This window comes from Aquarana catesbeiana, linkage group LG06 (genome assembly GCF_042186555.1).
Source record: "Aquarana catesbeiana isolate 2022-GZ linkage group LG06, ASM4218655v1, whole genome shotgun sequence".
Lineage (NCBI taxonomy): Eukaryota > Metazoa > Chordata > Amphibia > Anura > Ranidae > Aquarana > Aquarana catesbeiana.
Genome location: NC_133329.1, coordinates 109,652,138 through 109,670,685, shown reverse-complemented (window position 1 = coordinate 109,670,685; position 18,548 = coordinate 109,652,138). Strand labels below are relative to the sequence as shown.

At 40.1% G+C, this 18,548-nt stretch overlaps 1 protein-coding gene across 6 annotated transcripts in view; it reads left to right on the top strand.

Moving 5' to 3' along the window:
• Window positions 1-18,548, top strand: part of MAPK8IP3 (mitogen-activated protein kinase 8 interacting protein 3) — a 169,572-nt gene that overhangs the window by 56,426 nt on the left and 94,598 nt on the right. For 5 of the 6 annotated variants that reach the window (XM_073636671.1, XM_073636670.1, XM_073636673.1 and 2 more), the window contains exons 1-2: window positions 11,987-12,144; window positions 17,176-17,410. In XM_073636671.1, coding sequence (XP_073492772.1) covers window positions 12,049-12,144; window positions 17,176-17,410 — 331 coding nt within the window. In that variant the 5' untranslated portion in view covers window positions 11,987-12,048. Of the gene's footprint in view, window positions 1-1,071; window positions 1,193-2,597; window positions 2,669-4,050; window positions 4,147-11,986; window positions 12,145-17,175; window positions 17,411-18,548 lie in introns of those variants that run through there. The other variant, XM_073636674.1, reaches the window with a different exon arrangement.

Below are 18,548 nucleotides of genomic sequence, written 5' to 3'. Positions count from 1 at the left end.
AGGCCATATCATACAAGCAATCCTGACACTGGCGATAATTCAGCAGCAGTAGGATTTCTATTAAGAACAACATCTATTCCTATAGTGTTGCCTCCTAGGCAGTCCGAAATTATGTAAAATCTTGCATGCCCAAACATCGTCGTTGAAAGTGCTATCGCAGGTCTCATTGCTATTACGGATATGTGTTTCAAATGCTGGACACATAGCCTGCTGTTATAGTATTTACCCATGTACGTTTTCTGTTATGGGTTTCATTGAGCTGTACCTTCCCTGACATTTTTCTAAAAACAATAAAAATTTCATATTTGAAAAAAAAAAAATCTTGCATACCAGCGGGGAGTACAGGATAGCAGAGGTAGAGCGACACCTCAATGGTTCAGGCAGCGAAGGAGCGACAGAGTAAGAACAGATAAATGTTCTGTTTGTTCTGTTGGGGATCCTGTGACTAGTGAGTTGACACCAGTGGCAGTATCACTAGTGTGACATAACCCTAAGGGCTGAAGAGGGCTACTAACCTTAGATGTATGCTATGTGTAGCCAAAGGTAGGTCAGCAAAGTATTTGTGTTTCAAGTTTGAAATCATTTCTATATTCTAGATCAGGAGTCTCAAACTGGTGGCCCAGCCTTTGCCTGTGGGAGTCATGCTTGTAACTGTCAGCCTTGCAATGCCTCATGGGACTAGTTTTGCAACAGCTGGAGGGCCTCCAGTTTGAGATCCTTGATCTAAATGGAGCAATGAACAAAGGGGGAGGTAGCATTGTTCTGGTAAGGCACAATGCTGTGTCCCATAGGTCCCATAGGCAGGTCAGGAAAATATTTTATACTTCAAGTTTGCTTTAACGAAAATCTGTCATGAAAGATTCAGAAAATGTTGGTTGCCTGGTTTTCAGGCTAATCCACTTGCTTCATAACTGACAACAAATTTGCAGATAAGGCCTTCAGACTTCTCACTGACTTTCCTGACCTGCATACTTATTTTTAAAAGTAAAACTATTGAAATAACTTCTTTGTACTTATCATATAAATTGTCTCTAAATACAACTTATAAAATATTTGTGTGTCTTTTTACAGAAATTTATTGAATTTGAAGATGCTCTTGAACAAGAGAAGAAAGATCTCCAATACCAGGTGGAAAGCTTGGAATTTCAGTCCCGGCAACAGGAGCTAAAGACCAAAAATTATGCTGACCAAAGTAGGTGACATTAAAAATTATTGGAGATTCCTTCCACTAAAGATCCTAACTGCTTTTTCACAATGTTTACCTGACATTGGTTAAAACTGAAAAACTATATGTAAATCAATTATGAAAACATGTCTTAGAAACATACTATAATACTGGGTACATACTACAATGTAGCCAGTATCTGGTTACTATGATTGTAATCCTTTAAAAAAAAAAAAAGAGAAATGTAATGGTTTGGATTCCATTATATATATATATATATATATATATATATATATATATATATATATATATATATATATATATATATATTTAAATTTAAATGTGTATGTCTTTTAAGTATATATAACAGGGTATACCCACACCTCTTGAGTCAGAGAGCATGATCACTGACAGCTGCTTGCTTGCAAACTGTTATTGAAAGTCTCTAGAACACCATACAAAGGAAGGGAGGATTTGGGAGGGGGGGGGGTCACTTCTCTGACTCAACTGTATATGTAACCAGAGCTTGAGCTATTGAGGTCTTTAAATATATTATTGTTCAGCAAAACAATCCAACTCCAGACACGTTTTTGGTTTTGGATAGAGTGGTAGAGTTAAGATTTCTGACAGTTTTTTATTTTACAACTTACTGCTAGAAGATGACATGCTCTAATCAGGAGTTTTCCTACAGAAAAACAGGGGTGTAGATTATACACTACTGATCAACTCAGAGGAAGGGTACACCTCCTCCCTGCTTTCGGAGACATCCTGTATAGCAGTCAGTGATCATGCTCTGTGACTCAAGAGGTGTGGGTATACCCTGTTATATATACTTAAAAGACATACACATTTAAATATATAAATATATATATATATATATATATATATATATATATATATATATATATATATATATATATATAATGGAATCCAAACCATTACATTTTTTTTTAAAATGCTGCCCACTGCATATTATAAAGCCTATTGTGGATACTAAGGGGTTGATTTACTAAAGTCAAATAGGTTGTCCACTTTACAAGAAAAGTTGCACTTTACAAAGTTATTTCCCTTTAGCTTAGTGAATGCGGTCATATTTTACTTTGCAAAGAATAGCCAATCACCTGCAAGTAGAAAAAAAACGCATTTTACTTGCAAATTCTCTTGCAAAATGTAAACAATCTATTTGCCTTTAGTAAATCAACTCCTAGTCATCATACAATTTTTTTTGTAAAATTCTTATTTTGTTAGTGTAATTAAGAATTACATAAGTTTTTAAACTGCATACTTGTAACTACAAAAAAAGAAAAATTGATAAAAACCATAATATGTATTTATTTTATAATTTATTTTTTTCCATTTGTGGTAATATGAAATGTAATGTGTTCTAAATAATAAAATAATGGTATTAATGAAAGCTTTCACTTTGTTCCAGTTTCCAGATTAGAAGAAAGGGAGTCAGAGATGAAAAAGGAATACAATGCCTTACACCAACGGCACACAGAGGTAAGTTAAAAAATGTTCTTTCAATGATAGAGAAGTTTAAAGCAGTACCAAATTAAGAAACTGGTAGACTGAGGGTAAAACTTTTATTTGTGGGTTCCTTTCCCTTCACAACTTTATTTTTCGTATCTATAAAAAAAAAAAAAACAAAAAGCAGAAACCTTAATAACTTGAGCATGCACAGTTTACAGATTGGGTGGTCAGGAGTATGTAACATACAGTACAGTGTACAAAGTAGAGCGGTCTGCAGTATGTGAAGAACAGTGCAGCATACCGAGTGGGGCAATCCAGAGGCTATATAGAATAACCAGGGCTTTTTTTCTTAGAGAATAGGTGCAGGAACTCCTCCTTTCTGAGTCACCCCTTGACTCCGCCCTCTACCCACCTCCGAGCACTGTTCCTTGGTTCCACCTCCTACCGACCTCTCAGTGCCACCCCTTTTAGAGAATACAGAACCAAGTATCATTTTATAGTGCTAAGTATTTTGTATAGAATTTGTTAATGATAACAAGAAAGGCAGTAAAATGGATCTAGTAACAATGGACACCCCAGTGACAATACACTCCCAACAGCCAGCATCAATCGACCCCCCAGCAGCCAGCAATATTAGACCCCTTCCTCAACAGTAGATCCCTCCAGCAATGACTGACCCCCAGCAACATAAGGCCCACCACCAGCAACAATACAACCCCCACTGGCAACCTTGGGGAACAGGCCTCCACAGCAAAATTAACCCCCCCCCTGCAAAAATAGGTCCCCTCCAACAACAATAGATTCGCCAGTAGCCAGCATCAATAGACCCTCCAGCAACCAGTAACAAAGACCCCTTCTTCAACAGTAAATCCCTCCCAGCAACATAAGATTCACCCAGCAACAATAGATACCCCATGAACATCAGAAGATCAACCCAGCAGAAATAGACCCCCTTCTTCAGCAAATAGATTTCCTCCAGCAATAACAGATTCCTCAGCACCAGCATCAATAGATCCTTCAGCACCCCTTGCCATTACATATATTCAGTTCTGGAGGTGCCGGAACTGAGACCTTTCCGACGTACAACCTTGGGTAACATGTGCCACAAAACTCTGTAAAAAAGTTGCCGTTATGGGTGTATAGCTATACACAGGCCCATATGCATTGTACTATATTCCACCGGTACTTAATTGAGGAGTACATTTCCAATATTGTTGGAGTGGGGGAATTACAAGCAAACATGTTAAAAAGTATATCAATGCCTTATTTTTCTAGGGTGACATTTGATAATATATATTTTAAGAATATAAAGTTTGAGTTTCTTTCGGCTTCTTCAGTCTTTGTTCCCTTGGTATTAGGTTTAGTCATATTTTTTGTTTGACTTAATCGGTCATTTTGTTTTCCCCTCACAGATGATCCAGACGTATATGGAACACATCGAACGATCAAAACTGCAGCAGGTAGCTGGAAACAGTCAGTCAGAGGGTGGCGTCACAGGCAGAAGGTTGGTGTTGTTAAAATATCAATATTCATTTATTAATTCAGCTATGGGTGGATTCTGGTAGCTTTAGGCATCTGCTGAGTTTTTTGTATGCCCAAGTGTTATCACATGGGTTCAGGATGTGTCTCTTGAACCTTGAGCTGGTTTCACCTTGCAGAAAGTTGAAACTTATAAAGCAATTTCGGAATGTCTTGGCAGCAAATGATGGTGATCATAGTCAGACCCTCAGCTTGACCTCTAGAAATGATGTAGATCTGGGAAGAGACAATGGGGTGGATTTACTAATGGAAAATCGACTGTGCACTTTGCAAGTGCAAGTTCAGTTGGAGTCATTTTCTCCATAGCTTAGTAAATTAGGTAAAGCTATGCTAATTTTCATCATCCAATCATACCCAACCAAAAATGTTTTTTTTATTTTTTATTTTTCTTAATATTAATGATTGGGTGTTTTTTACAAATTGAAGCTTTACCGTGTTATTTAATTAAATGTTATTCATTTAATGTTGTATTTTAATAGTTTGGATGGTTTTGTACAGTATAGTTTTAATTTAATTTTATTTGGTACTAATTGCTGTTATCAATAATTTTATTTTGGTATTATGTCTTGTTTCATTCATTATTGCGATTTTGTGCTGTCTTCATTGAATGTAACTGTATTTAATAATTTCCCTTTGGAATTAATAAAGATTTCTGAATCTAAAGGGGATTTACTAAGCTTTGGGGAAAATGAGAGGGAAAATACCAGTGCTGTGTCTTGGCCTGGGCACTTTTTGGGGGGGGTGAAGGAAAAGCTGCTCCCTAGCACGAAAAAAATCCCCCTTCTCCCGAATTCCGGCTCCCACCTCCGCCACACAGGGCCGCACCGACTATTAGGGCACTCAGGCTGAATCCCAGAGCCCAGTACCACAACAAGTTCTGGCACTGAGCTCCAGTAACTGGCCTGACAGGGACGCGCTAGCGTGGGCACCTGGGACATCTGCTGCCCGGGGTCCCAAACTTGGCGATCCGATCGCCTTTCTGTGGCAGCCAACACCTCTCTCCCCACTGGCAGCCACACACAGATCACTGAGGATTCTCCTCCTTGGCTCAAAAGTTCTCCTGTACATAGCCAGGAGGAGGAGGAGCCACAGAGAAGGGACATGATTGTACTGCAAGAGCCGCGCTGCTGTTCTGAGGTCTAAGCATTGTTTAGAGTGGAGGGGGACACAGTAACTGTGAAGAAACGGGGACCAGGTAACACAGATGCACAGGAGGAGTGAGGGGAGGGGGTAGAGCATATGTGCTGGGGGTGCTTTGGGAGGGAGGACTTGTTGTGCTAGTGGGGGTATATGACCCCCCACACTAGCACAAGTCCTCTCCACTCTCAAAGAACCCCCAGCACATATCCCCTCACCCCCCTCTCCCCCAAATCAAAAGATGCCGCGTCCTTCTCTGTCCTCCTCCTACCACGTCCCTCTGTCCTCATCCCACGGCATACCTCTGTCCTCATCCCACGGCATCCCTCTGTCCTCATCCCACAGCATCCCTCTGTCCTCCTCCCACAGCGTCCCTCTGTCCTCATCCCACAGTGTCCCTCTGTCCTCCTCCCACGGCGTCCCTCTGTTCTCCTCCCACGGTGTCCCTCTGTCCTCCTCCCACGGCGTCCCTCTGTTCTCCTCCCACGGTGTCCCTCTGTCCTCCTCCCACGGCGTCCCTCTGTTCTCCTTCCATGGCGTCCCTCTCTCATCCTCCCATGTTGTCCCTCTGTCCTCCTCCCAGGGCGTCCCTCTGTCCTCCTCCCACGGCGTCCCTCTGTCCTCCTCCCACGGCGTCCCTCTGTCCTCATCCCATGGCGTCCCTCCGTCCTCATCAGACAGCATCCCTCAGTCCTCCTTACAGTGCATTCCTCTGTCCTCCTCCCATGGCATCCCTCTGTCCTCATCACACAGCATCCCTCTGTCCTTCTTACATGGCGTTCCTCTGTCCTCCTCCCGTGGCATCCCTCTGTACTCATCCCACGAACATGACAGGGTGGATCTTAACCTGGAAGGGTTGTAGCCTTGACAAGAAGTGGTGGGTCATATTTAAATTAGGGGGTGCAAGAGTTTAGTCAGGCCTAGGGCAGCACAAAACTTAAATACACCACTGTACACAGCCTTTAGTAAATCCACCCCAGCAAATCCCTAGCTCTGACTCTGCAGTGGGCATTACAGATCTCTGCAGAGAAACCACTGCTTCCACACAAAGACAAAGAATTTTTCTTTACTGTTCACTAGAAAATCACGGTTTTCTGCTCAGGCTATGGCTGCTTTCTAAAAAAACAGAGATTTGATACCCCTTTTGTTTTGATGCACCTGGATTACATTTTGATGATTTAAACTGAAAGTTTAATTGTGCTTTAATGAAGAGGATTTTATTCCTTCATATGCAGATATGGGTTTGAGATATATTTGCTTTACGCCTGTTATTATCATATATGCCGTTTTATTGCTTCATGATTAAACATTTATACTTACAATATTAGTTTTTATGCTAGTATAACATAGAGATCCCAATCCCAATCCAATTTTGCAGTATAACGTTTTACCATACCTAATGGTAGAAGCTGCAGGGAACTGGATAATTTTAGTCAATTTAGCATTTATGTGATTGCTGTCTATTAAAAGAGCTGAAGTGTTTATCTCACATTCATTTAAATGAAGAAGTAAAAGCAAAGCACCACATTATACAGCTCAAGCAACCATTAACAGAAGTGGGCAATGCTCCATAAGATCCAGTTCAATATCAAACTTCGCATTCCATAACCTTTTCGAAACACAGCAGTTAAAGCCTAGGTTCACATACATGCAGTGCGATTTTCATGTCAGTTTTCAGTGCCATTTTTAGTGCGAGTTGTTAAGCGGTTCTGGCGCGATTCAGATGTGGTGGAGAGGAGGGGAGGTGTAGGAGGAGGAGGAGAGCAAACTGTGCTAAAATCATATTTACAACTGAGGAGATATGCGATTTGGACGTTTTCCCATTGAAGTCAATGAGCTTGGAAATCGCACCATACTCGCACCCGGACCCTTTTCAAAATCACACTGCGAGTGAACCACATGTATGTGAATGGCCACAGTAGAAAACAATGTTAATTGACATGTCTTGTGATTCAATGCATTTTAAAACAATCAGAAATCGCATATGTGAACCGAGGCTCAAACTTATTAAAAACACGCTATATGTTTTCTATAAGACAAATTACAGATGTGTGTACATGTATGTGTATATATGTATATATTGTGTCTGTATGCACTATTGGCTGTGACTGGCACTGTGATAAATCTTGTCAGTGATACACATGCATGCTGCTAGCACCAATCTCTGTAGCATGGCATACCTCTATCTACATAAATTAAGAATTATGTAACCTTTTATTACCATTTGTTTATAAACATATGTCCATATTTGAAGATAAGAAAGAGATTTTTTTTTTATATTGATATTGATATTTGATATTTTGAGTGTGGAAGGGTTGTCTTTGCTCCCTTATGTGCTTTGACCAAGGGTTCAAAGAGAGGAAAAAGTAACTTTATTAAAGACGGAGACAGCAACAAATACACTCTTTTTAGTTTAGTGATATAAAACCACTGCCGTTTTTTCAGCTATTTTATGTCAAATGTGGACAAGTGGGAATGGAGGTAAGGAAGAGGGGCACAGCCTTTGATTTAGAACCCACAATCTGTGTCTGGAATCCTAGGATTGACACATTTGGTGCTCCAGAACCATGGCACAGTGACAGCTGGGAATCATCTTGACAAAGGTGGAGATACCCTGCCAAACTAGATCAAGGAACAGCCATGACTGTGGCTCATATTGCTGTTGTGAACGCTTGTTGTATTTTTTTTTTTTTGGCACACTTTTATGCATGAACGGGCATCTAACTGCTGTTTTTCTGTCTTGCTTTTCGTGCTGTGGCCGCTGTGTTTTGGGTGTCTTGTCTGTGAATTGTCCCTTCAGTCACCGCCATACATGGAGGAAGAGGTAATTGTCACTGCCACTGTATCAATGTAAAGAAAGCTTCATTTATCAAGACCTGATAGCCACTTAGGCTGGCCATACATTCTACAATTTTCCTTTAGATTTACCAAAACCATATAATATGATGTCAAACCTAAACACTTTCATTTTTTATACAATCAGGCAGGCCCTTGCACTACATAGCTGAAGGTAAATCTACAGGAAATTGAATAATAAAATTGTATAATGTATGGCCAGCTTTAGTCCTGCCTTAAAGAAACTCTGTTGCCAGACCTACCATTTCAATAAAAATGTTCCCATAAGATTATATTATTAAGCTGTAAAAACCTTGATCATGTTGACATCAAAAATACCTAAAACCTTTTGTAAACCTTGTAAAATACTTAAAAAGTGACACTTCTTAGTACTCACCTTCTCGCCTCTCTAACAGCTACATAATCATTTATGGAATAGAGAAACACTGAAAGCTAGCATTTAAAATGCTTAATCATGGTTTTGCATTTTTACCTAAAATGTTTTAAGCTGGTGACAAGGTTTCTTTAAAGAGTTACTCAATTGTAAAGAGTTACAATTACTCAATAGTCTTGGCCTTATCTAGTCTTGTATAATATGGAGAAGGTAACTTCCCTTAACTGCTTTTAAATTATTATTTTTTTATTTATTATTCTAAATCATTCATCAGACTAATTTAAGAGGAGTTTCCTAGAGTAAAATAAAATGGTCCATTGCCCTGTAGCTCCTTTTATGCTGGATACGCACATCCAAAAAAGGTTGGTTGGGCAGGAACTGGACTACTTTCAGCCTGCGTGTACAGCTCCTCGTCCTCCTCTGTCAACTGCTGGAAAACCAGAATCCGATGTGCAAGCGCTGATCAGTGGGTTCTGGGCCCCCCCCCCCCAACCCCCGTCAAAACACAATAGCTCATCACAAACATCAGATGCGTTAGAACAGTGATCTGTACGTTTTTCTTTTGTTCAGCCCACAGGGTTGAACGAAAAAGAAACCTATAGTGTGTACCCAGCTTTGGACAGTTATAACCAAATCCAGAGTCCCATTGGAAGATTGCTCCTCCACTCTTGTTCTGGTTCATTTGCTGTCCTGGTGATCATTATCACAGAGGGGACCACAGTAGTTACCTAAGTGGGTTTGCAAAAAGCACTAGAAAGCCTACCAAAAATTAAAAAAAAGTTTTTACTAGAGATAAACTTTAAGATAATATTCCACTTTGCGTTCTGAACTGTGCAGAACATTGCCTCACCATTTGACCACTTCAGTGGTGTGGACAGAAACCATTTGGGTGGGTTAGTGACTGTTCTATTCCGGGTTGATCCGCTGCTTCTGGCTGCTTAGGACAGGTGAGTATGTGGCCAACAGTGGTAGGTCAGTGCCTTTCAAAAATGAATAAAGTAAGTAAAGCCATACTTGTAACCTCCAACTGCCTTGAAACCCCCGTAGTGGGTATTTCATTCTAATTTGAAATTCTGCTTTAGAGGGCAACTCTAACCAGACAAATAAAAGTCATCCCGTGCTTAAACACACTATTAATATAAATGTGTTTAAAATACTGTTAGTATTGTAATCTTAATTCACTTAAAGTGTATGTATAGCCTTAGTTGAAGAGTATTGTGCAATTACACCAGAATATTTTTGTGAGAGACATTGTTTATGGCCTGAGAAAATGTTAAATGGATGAACCCATCTACCTCTACTGTAGTCAAATCATTTCCTATGAAAATGTAGGTATGGGAATAGGAAATGTCCTCTTTAATTCCTCAAAATTTGGGATCCTATTGTATAACTCTAATCTCACCATAGCCTACACTATTCCAAAAGTCACCAGTATTATAATTAATGTATGTCTGCCTCTTTGTATTAAGTCATATGTATATAATGCATGTACCTAACAAAGACTCACAAGAGACTGTCAGTATTTCTGTCTCTTTATTTTATGCTGTATATCTGTATCCAGTTAACTTTGCATCCAGGACAGAAAATGATATAAAAAAAAAAGGCTCTTTAACAAAGCCCCAGATAGCAGTAAAAAGCATACATAAGTTATATTTTTCCCCCACTCTATCTAATCTAAAAAAAGTTTTGTGTCCAGAGCCTTGTAATTGGCCAGTATGAATGTTGTGTGTCTAGCTTATGCTTGCTGTTGAATGGCGTCCCCCTGTTGTCCTTTGTGCCCACAGTTGTGTTGTCAGTCTCCTAAACAATCAGAATGGCTGTGTACCTAAATTACATTGGGATTTTACTGCCTTTGTTTATAGGCCATTGTATGCTTTCTTGAAGTTTTAACCAAAAATTACATTTTTTGTTCTATTCTCTTCCAAACAATTGGAGATTCTTTTAAAATGTTAAAATAGAGTACACTACTTCCCCCTCCACCCACTGATGATATAACAAAAAAGGCTGAAAGGCACAGTAGGAAGCTGGGAAAATAAAGCAATGTTTTATATAAAAAAACTATTTCAAAAGTTGGAGGTGTCCTGTATCCTGTATTAGACCCCATACACACTATTCGATTTTCTGCAAATATTTGTCTTCAGATTTACCAAAACTATATAATATGAGGTCAAACCTTAAGAGTTTCAATTTGTATGCAATCAGGCAGGCCCTTGCACTACATGGTTTTGGTAAATATGGAGACAAAAATCTGCAGAAAATCTAATAGTGTGTATGGGGTCTTAGGATCAGTTCACACTGCTGTGATGCAATTTCATGTGCGATTATTTAGGGTGACTATGATTCAACTTTGGATGTGGTTAGAATAATCAATGGAGCCAAATCGCATTGAAAATGCACCAAAGTAGCACAGGAACCTTTTCTAAAATTGAAACGCACAGAGTATTGTATTGATGTATAAACAGGCACCATTGAAAATAATATAAAGTCACATTAGTGAACCCACACTAACAAAGTTATTGGGTACAGACCCCATTGAAGATTGTACAGATTGTGAAATAGTTGGGTTTATTCAGAAAACCACACAAGAATGGTGCTGTATGTAAAGTCCAAACACCCATTTAGATTAGTTAAGTAGTCAGACCAGTTAAAAATATCTAAATGGATTCTATGTAAAAAGTAGCAAACTTTTGAAAAGTGTGATCAGCTGTGGTTTAGCAGATTTTTTTTTGGAGTTCATTTTTGAACTGGAAGTTCCATTGTAGTTAATGGAAATCCAAACAAGGCTCCAAAAAGTGTGTATTACTGAGCAGCAAATGGTGCAGAAAGGTTTGGAAATATACTAGCAGCTCTGCCTAATCATGGGGCCGAAATCAGTCTTAGACACTTCTTTTAAAAGTTGTATCAAGGATATAAGAAGGGGACCTGGTAGTGCTGGCAGTCCAGCTAAGGGTGCCTAGGCAACAGCAGAACCAGATACTGTAAAAGGCAGAAACTGCACTTGGAGCAGCCTTTTGTCCCTTTCTCCTAGAAGCCTTTTGGGAATCTGAACTGCCAAAAATAAAACTGAATTTCAGATTATCCTTGGGACATTTGAATTTACGAAAATTCAGTCCAAATCTAACAGCGTCCAAATTTCAGGATCAACCCTATTTCTAGGTCTTCCTACATTATACAGGACATTGTTGAAAGATTCTATTATTGATGAGCTGCATTCTTATAAGTCAAGTCCAGACAACAAAATACCTTGTCTCTCTGAGTGTAGACTGGTACACTATAGTATGATGTTGAGCAAGAAATATGCTGGAGCTGATTTACAAAAAATAAAATAAAAGAGACATCAGAAGACAGTGCTCTTTTTCTTTGCTTCAATTTTCATGAAACACTTTTAGTGTGTGGTTATTGATGCTTCAATTCTTTTATTGTCACCAAAATACTAATTTGTTTTCTTTTTTCCACCTGAAAGGAGCGCCCTACTTCGCTAAATGTCTTTCCACTGGCGGATGGAATGGTACGTGGACACATGGGTGGCAAGATCACCCCAAGCTCGGACCACTGGCACCTGAGTGACCTCAGCCAGCTAAAGTCCAGCTTCAGCTACAAGGTTGGCTCAGACAGTCATGGGAACCCAGTTCCCGCCATGTGTCTCCATCACTGAACCCATCTCACTCATCCTGTTTATAATGCTAGCCAAACACATGGTACTTATTTTGCCTTCAATCAGCCTTAACCCCTATATGTTTTTTAATAGTCTCAAACAATCAAAAGATAAAAAATAGGGTTTGAATCAAAAAGTCCTTTCTAGGTATCATTGAGGTGGCTTTAGTAATTTTTTCCCCTGACTGAATGTTGACCAAGAACCACCAAATGACCACAAACCTGCCTAGTGTATGTGATGTGCTCTCCATACCTGAAACTACTGGGTGGTTTACATCTCTCTGTAGAGTGAATGGAGTGCTGGGGTAGTGAAAAGAAAGTGATGATAAATAGTGAGGGCAAGTAAATGAACCTGTTGGTTGGATCCATGTGGACATAGCACAGGTTTCAATAAATTACTTTAAAGGCTGTACCATCGAATCAGGGCCATTGGTGGTGACAACGCTATAGAAAGGGACTTTACTGTAAAGGCCAACTTTGGGAAGCAGCACTTGAACCATGATCATTACCTGTATCCTCATTTCATTGTTTACACTTTTCATCCTTTATAGTATGTGGCTTTATTACCTACTAACAATCGATTCTATGCCTACATAGTGCAGATAATAAGGGAGCTACCCTCGATGTTATAATAGCTATCCATGGGGACAACTATTTTGCGAGATGAACCATTATTTGTGAGAATTGTAAAATGGCACTTTCTTTAGTGTAGAGCCAAAATAGTAATGGGGAAAAACATCTAAGACTGGTGCTGCTTTGAAGCTTCTGGTCCTTGAATCTTGGCTGCTTATCTCTAATATTGCTACAGTGCTAAAGTCTAGAGAGCCTTATAATGTACAATCAGCTCCACTGAGCATACACGTTTAGGACCCGAGTTGACGGATTCTTGTTTCCTTTACTTGAATTTTGCATTTCTCTAAAAGTCTATGAAAATAAAAAACCCGCTTGAACTGGGTCAAATGCAGGTCAGAATGAGGTCACCTTCAGGTCAAATGCACCTGTCAATAAATTCAAAATAATCTCAGAAGGGTCTAAAAATGTCAATTTAAATGCAATCAATACAAGCCCAAAGCCCATCAACACAAGGGAAGAGGAAGGAGTAATCGGCTTGGAATCATTGCTCAGATTATTAGATTTTCTCATTGAAAGCAAGGCTCAGCTACATTTTGGCACAACACTCTTATGATTATTGGAGCCATTAAGCTAAGTTAGGAGTTGACCTGGCAACAGGAAGTACTGTAGGTTAAGGGTGAAATGGTTAGCTTTTTAGGGTTGCTGCCAAGGTTTAGGTGGCTTGTGTACAGCAAGCATACTTAAATCTACTAGCTAAACGAAAGCTCCCAGGGGATTAGGTTAAGGGATAAGTGTAAGGGTTAGATTAAATGTTAAGGATTTGTTTTAAAAGTTGGGTTAAGTTAGGCAGGGGTTAGGTTACCAGTTACATTTTGTTAAAGGAATAGGCTAAAGCAGGGGTAGGCAACCTTAAAGAGGTGGAGATCTACTTGAACAACATGGGAGAAGTCAAAGATCACTGGGCACAGTGTCGCCTCCTCACACCTGATTTAAACCTCTAATTGCCTTACTACAGTGTTGCAATTGTGCACATTGCACGCCAATCATGGGTTAAAATACGTATCGCTTCCTCACCACCTGTCAAACGCACTTGGATCACTTTTCAGAGAAGCAGCAGTGCCTGCTGCACTTGTGAATGAGCCCTTACTTGCATTCCGCAGCAACGCACCCTTAGGCTTCCTTCACATGCATGTAAACTACAGCACATCAGTGTGAAAGTGGCCCTATACTATTATGCCCAGTGTATTACATCACACTGACCTGAAGATCTCTTCTTTCCTGCTGCTGGCACCACTCTGGAGATCGCTAGCTGGGATAAGATGTGGAGTGCAGCTGGTATCAATCCGCATGGAACAGGAGCAGCACTACAGAGGAGGCATCGGCTTATGCAGCTCTTGCTCCCTACTACAGCTCCAACTTTATAAGCAGTCCCTCTGCATTGCACTCTGTTTGATGCTCTGGAATGGCGGGTCAGTAAGCCCAGACCACGATCTACCAATCACCTGTCCACGATCTACTGGTAGATCGCGATCTACAGGTTGCTGACCCTAAAGTGTTAGGATTAGTTTAAGTGTGTAGGGATAATTTTAGGAGTTAGGTTTAAAATTTAGGTTTAAGATTAAGTGTCATGGTTAGATTTAGTCTTAACCTCCCTGGCGGTATGATTCTTTCTGATTTTAGGTGCTGAAAGCGGTACAATTATTTTGCATGGAAATTTGGCGTTTTATATTGTAGGCCTGTAATTCTTAACCGCTAAGCCACCGCCCACCGTCATATGACGGCTGGACGAGGCTTCTGTTGTTCTGGGAGGACGTCATATGACGTCCTCGCCCTCCCGAGCCACTAGGGGGCGCGCGCGCGCGTGCCCGCTGCGTCACTCGGGACCCGGTGCACGTGCCCGGCGGCCGCGATGTCCGCCGGGCACCCGCGATTGCCGGGTAACAGAGCAGGAGCGTGGATCTGTGCATGTAAACACAGATCCATGTCCTGTCAGAGAGGAGAGGAGACCGATGGCGTGTCCCTTGTACATAGGGACAGCGATCGGTCACCTCCCCCAGTCAGTCCCCTCCCCCCACAGTTAGAATCACCTCCTTAGGTCATACATTAACCCCTCGAGCGCCCCCTAGTGTTAACCCCTTCCCTGCCAGTCACATTTACACAGTAATCAATGCAATTTTATAGCATTGATCGCTGTATAAATGTGAATGGTCCCAAAAATGTGTCAAAAGTGTCTGATGTGTCCGCCGCAATATCGTAGTCACAATAAAAATTGCAGATCGCCGCCATTACTAGTAAAAAATAAATAAATAATAAAAATGCTATAAATCTATCCCCTATTTTGTAGACGCTATAACTTTTGCGCAAACCAATCAATATACGCTTATCGCAATTTTTTTTTACCAAAAATATGTAGAAGAATACGTATCGGCCTAAGCTGAGGAAAAACTTTGTTAAAAAAAAAAAAAATTGGATATTTATTATAGCAAAAAGTAAAAAATAGTGTGTTTTTTCAAAATTGTCCCTCTTCTTTTGTTTATAGCGCAATAAATAAAAACCGCAGAGGTGATCAAATACCACCAAAAGAAAGCTCTATTTGTGGGGAAAAAAATGATAAAAATTTAATTAAGGTGCAGTGTAACATGACCGCGCAATTGTCATTCAAAGTGCGACAGCGCTGAAAACTGAAAAATGGCTTGGGCAGGAAGGGGGTGTAAGTGCCCTGTATTGAGGTGGTTAACAATAACACACTTAAATCTGTCCAAACAAGAGTCTAGTAGATATCCCGGGTATGATAAAGTTTGAAACACAAAAACATAAATTATAATATAATAAAAAAAAAAAATAATAATTAAAAAAAATAAAAATAAATAGTAATAAAATAAATTTCCACACGATTCACTATCGCTCAATTCTGCAAGTGTTCTAATTTACTATCGCTGTTTTCTAGCTGGTCTAAAGCCATTTTTGACGTAAAGGGACACTTTTTGGTTGCTATGGACAATCTCCAGTTTCCAGGCAGAAAGAACAGTATATGCAATATAAAACTGCATGCAGGGCATGGGCCAGAGCACTGGGGACAAATGGGATGTGAAATGATTTCATACAGTACTGTAATCTGTAAGATTACAGTACTGTATGTGTTATGCTTTTTACATTTTTTTGTATTTGCCGCCAGGCTCCGCACCCGTGCGTCGCGACGCTCGCAGGGAACGGAGCCTGGCACAGAGAGGCTTCGGAACAGGACACAGCCCGCGGACACTGCGGGGGACATAGCAGGATCCCGGGGACAAGGTAAGTAAGGAGGCACCAGGATCCTGCGATGCAATCCCGAGTGTGGCTCGGGGTTACCGCTAATGGTGCTGAATTTTAACCCCGAGCCACACTCGGGAATACCGCCAGGGAGGCTACGGGTTTAATTTTAAGAGTTCAAGTACGTGTGAGGGCAAAATAGAAATAGAACATATTCAGCATACCTCTGTAATACATATACATTTGTCTCTTTAAGGGCTAGTTTACACTTGCTTCAAAACAAGCCTTCGAACGCGCTTTGTTTAAGCTCTCTGAACGCCAGTCAAAGTGCCTGTCACTAAATAAAATGGTTAGCTTACAGTCCTGTTTACACCTGCTTTTGCTTAGTGCTTCGATGAGGCTTTGATGGGGCTTCAGTGGAGCTTCGATGGGGCTTCGGTGGGGCTTCTTTGAGGCTTCGGTGGGGCTTCAGTGGGGCTTCAAGCAAGCTTTGCCATAGACTTCTATGGAGGCTTTGAAGACGCTTTGAAGCACCACTGAAGCTACATGGGGTATCATTTTTGAAGCGAAGTCGAAGCAAAGCAAAAGCAGGTGTAAACAGGACTGTAAGCTAACCATTTTATTTAGTGACAGGAGCTTTAACTAGCGTTCAGAGAGCTTTAACAAAGCCTGTCCGAAGCCTTGTTGAAACCGAAGTTAGTGTAAATGAGCCCTAAAACACTGCAAGTATAGAAAAATACCAGATGATCCTGTAAAAAATCCAGTAAGCTCTTAACTTCCTGTTTGAGCTGACAAATCTACCTCTGCGGCATTGAAACCCCAGACAGTGTTATCAGCATTAAATGTAGGTTAAACATTAAGGGTTAAGTATTAGGTTAAAGGTAAGTGTTTGGGATAGCTATACTGTATGTCCAGGGCTTTTTAGCAATGAAATTTTGGTGTACTCTCAAAGGAAGATTGATGTTTTCCCCCTGAAAGCAGTTTGGTGGCTGTGAATACAAATTGTCCCCACTTTTCCCATTACCGCCACTTAAGAATTCCTAGTTCATTGTAACATTCTCTCCAAGGAAGACAGAAATGGGGCTCAAACAAACCAAATGTGTGTGTGACAGTCATCCAGCATTCTGTTTGTATTACTTCTTTATCCATTTAACAGGATGAGATGTCAGAATCTGGCCAGTCCTCAGTGGCAGCAACACCAAGCACCACAGGTACAAAATCCAATACCCCAACTTCATCCGTCCCATCGGCCGCCGTGACCCCGCTACATGAGAGTCTCCAGCCCCTTCAGGACTACAGCTTGGCTGGAAAAAGCAAGAGGTCTCGAGAGAAACGACACAGCCATAATATGGAGGTGCAGGTGACCCAGGAGATGAGAAATGTCAGCATAGGTAATTTCAAATTGTGCTTTCTCCTGGATGAAGTGAAATCATTTTATAGTCCCCTGCTTCATTTTTGTTTGCTGAGCCTCCTTTATCATTGCAAGTAAATCAGACGGATCTGATTAAAAAAAGAACATACACCTAATGATTGATAGCTGGAGACCATGTGGCCTATGCTGCCTAGGTTAAAAGTAGGTGTTGCACCGATACGAGTATTTGCACAAGTATCGGTACTCGTTACCTGAAACCGATACTTTCAGGCTTGGCTCTTTGAGCTGACAGTGGATCTCCCCACTGTTAAAGAAGTCCGGTAATTGGAGCTGTCAAAAAAAAAAAAGCAGCTGACAATGTTTATTAACAACATTGCTCAACCCTGAAACACTAAAATAAAAAGAAACATTGTTTCTTTTTGTATATTTCTGTTTCTTCGTCTGCTGATCAAAGGGATGAACAAATGTTCCTCTGTTTAACCCCTTAATAACCCTTAATTGACTCTTGACTCTTTTTTTCTTTTGTTCACGTCTATTTTATAAACTATAAACAATTAAAACTTTTTTTTTTGTTTGCTTTGTTAGTGAATATTTTTACACATATATATTAACATATATTTACACATTTCACATTGAAAAAGCACTAAATTAAAAATAAATCAATTTATTTCATTTGTAAAAAACTTTTCAATGCTTTGTACCATTGCTGATAGCTGAAGTGAAAACAAAACAGTTGCGGTAGGAATCGGTAATTGGTATTGGCGAGTACTAAAAAAAAACTATAGGTACTTGTACTCCTTGTAAAAGAAAAATGGTATCGGTGCATCCCTAGTTAAAAGCTCTTTTTTTTTTAAATTGCAGCATAGGATACTTTTTGTACTTGGATTAATGTTCAGCACAATTTGGAAATGCTGACTTGTATCCTATTGGTTTATTTAAAGTGTAAGTGATAATGAAAACTAATCAACTGGATTCCTTTATTAATTCGATACTTGATTGATTGATTTTCCAAACAATCGCTGCCAAAAGGAATCATTGATCTTTAGTTGGCAACCCATTCGATTAATATGCCACACACTCTGATTTTGACATTTCATTCTTGGGTTTACACTTTAATTAACTCTGTAAAGGTCACAGTGAATGAGCTTGTGTAAAAT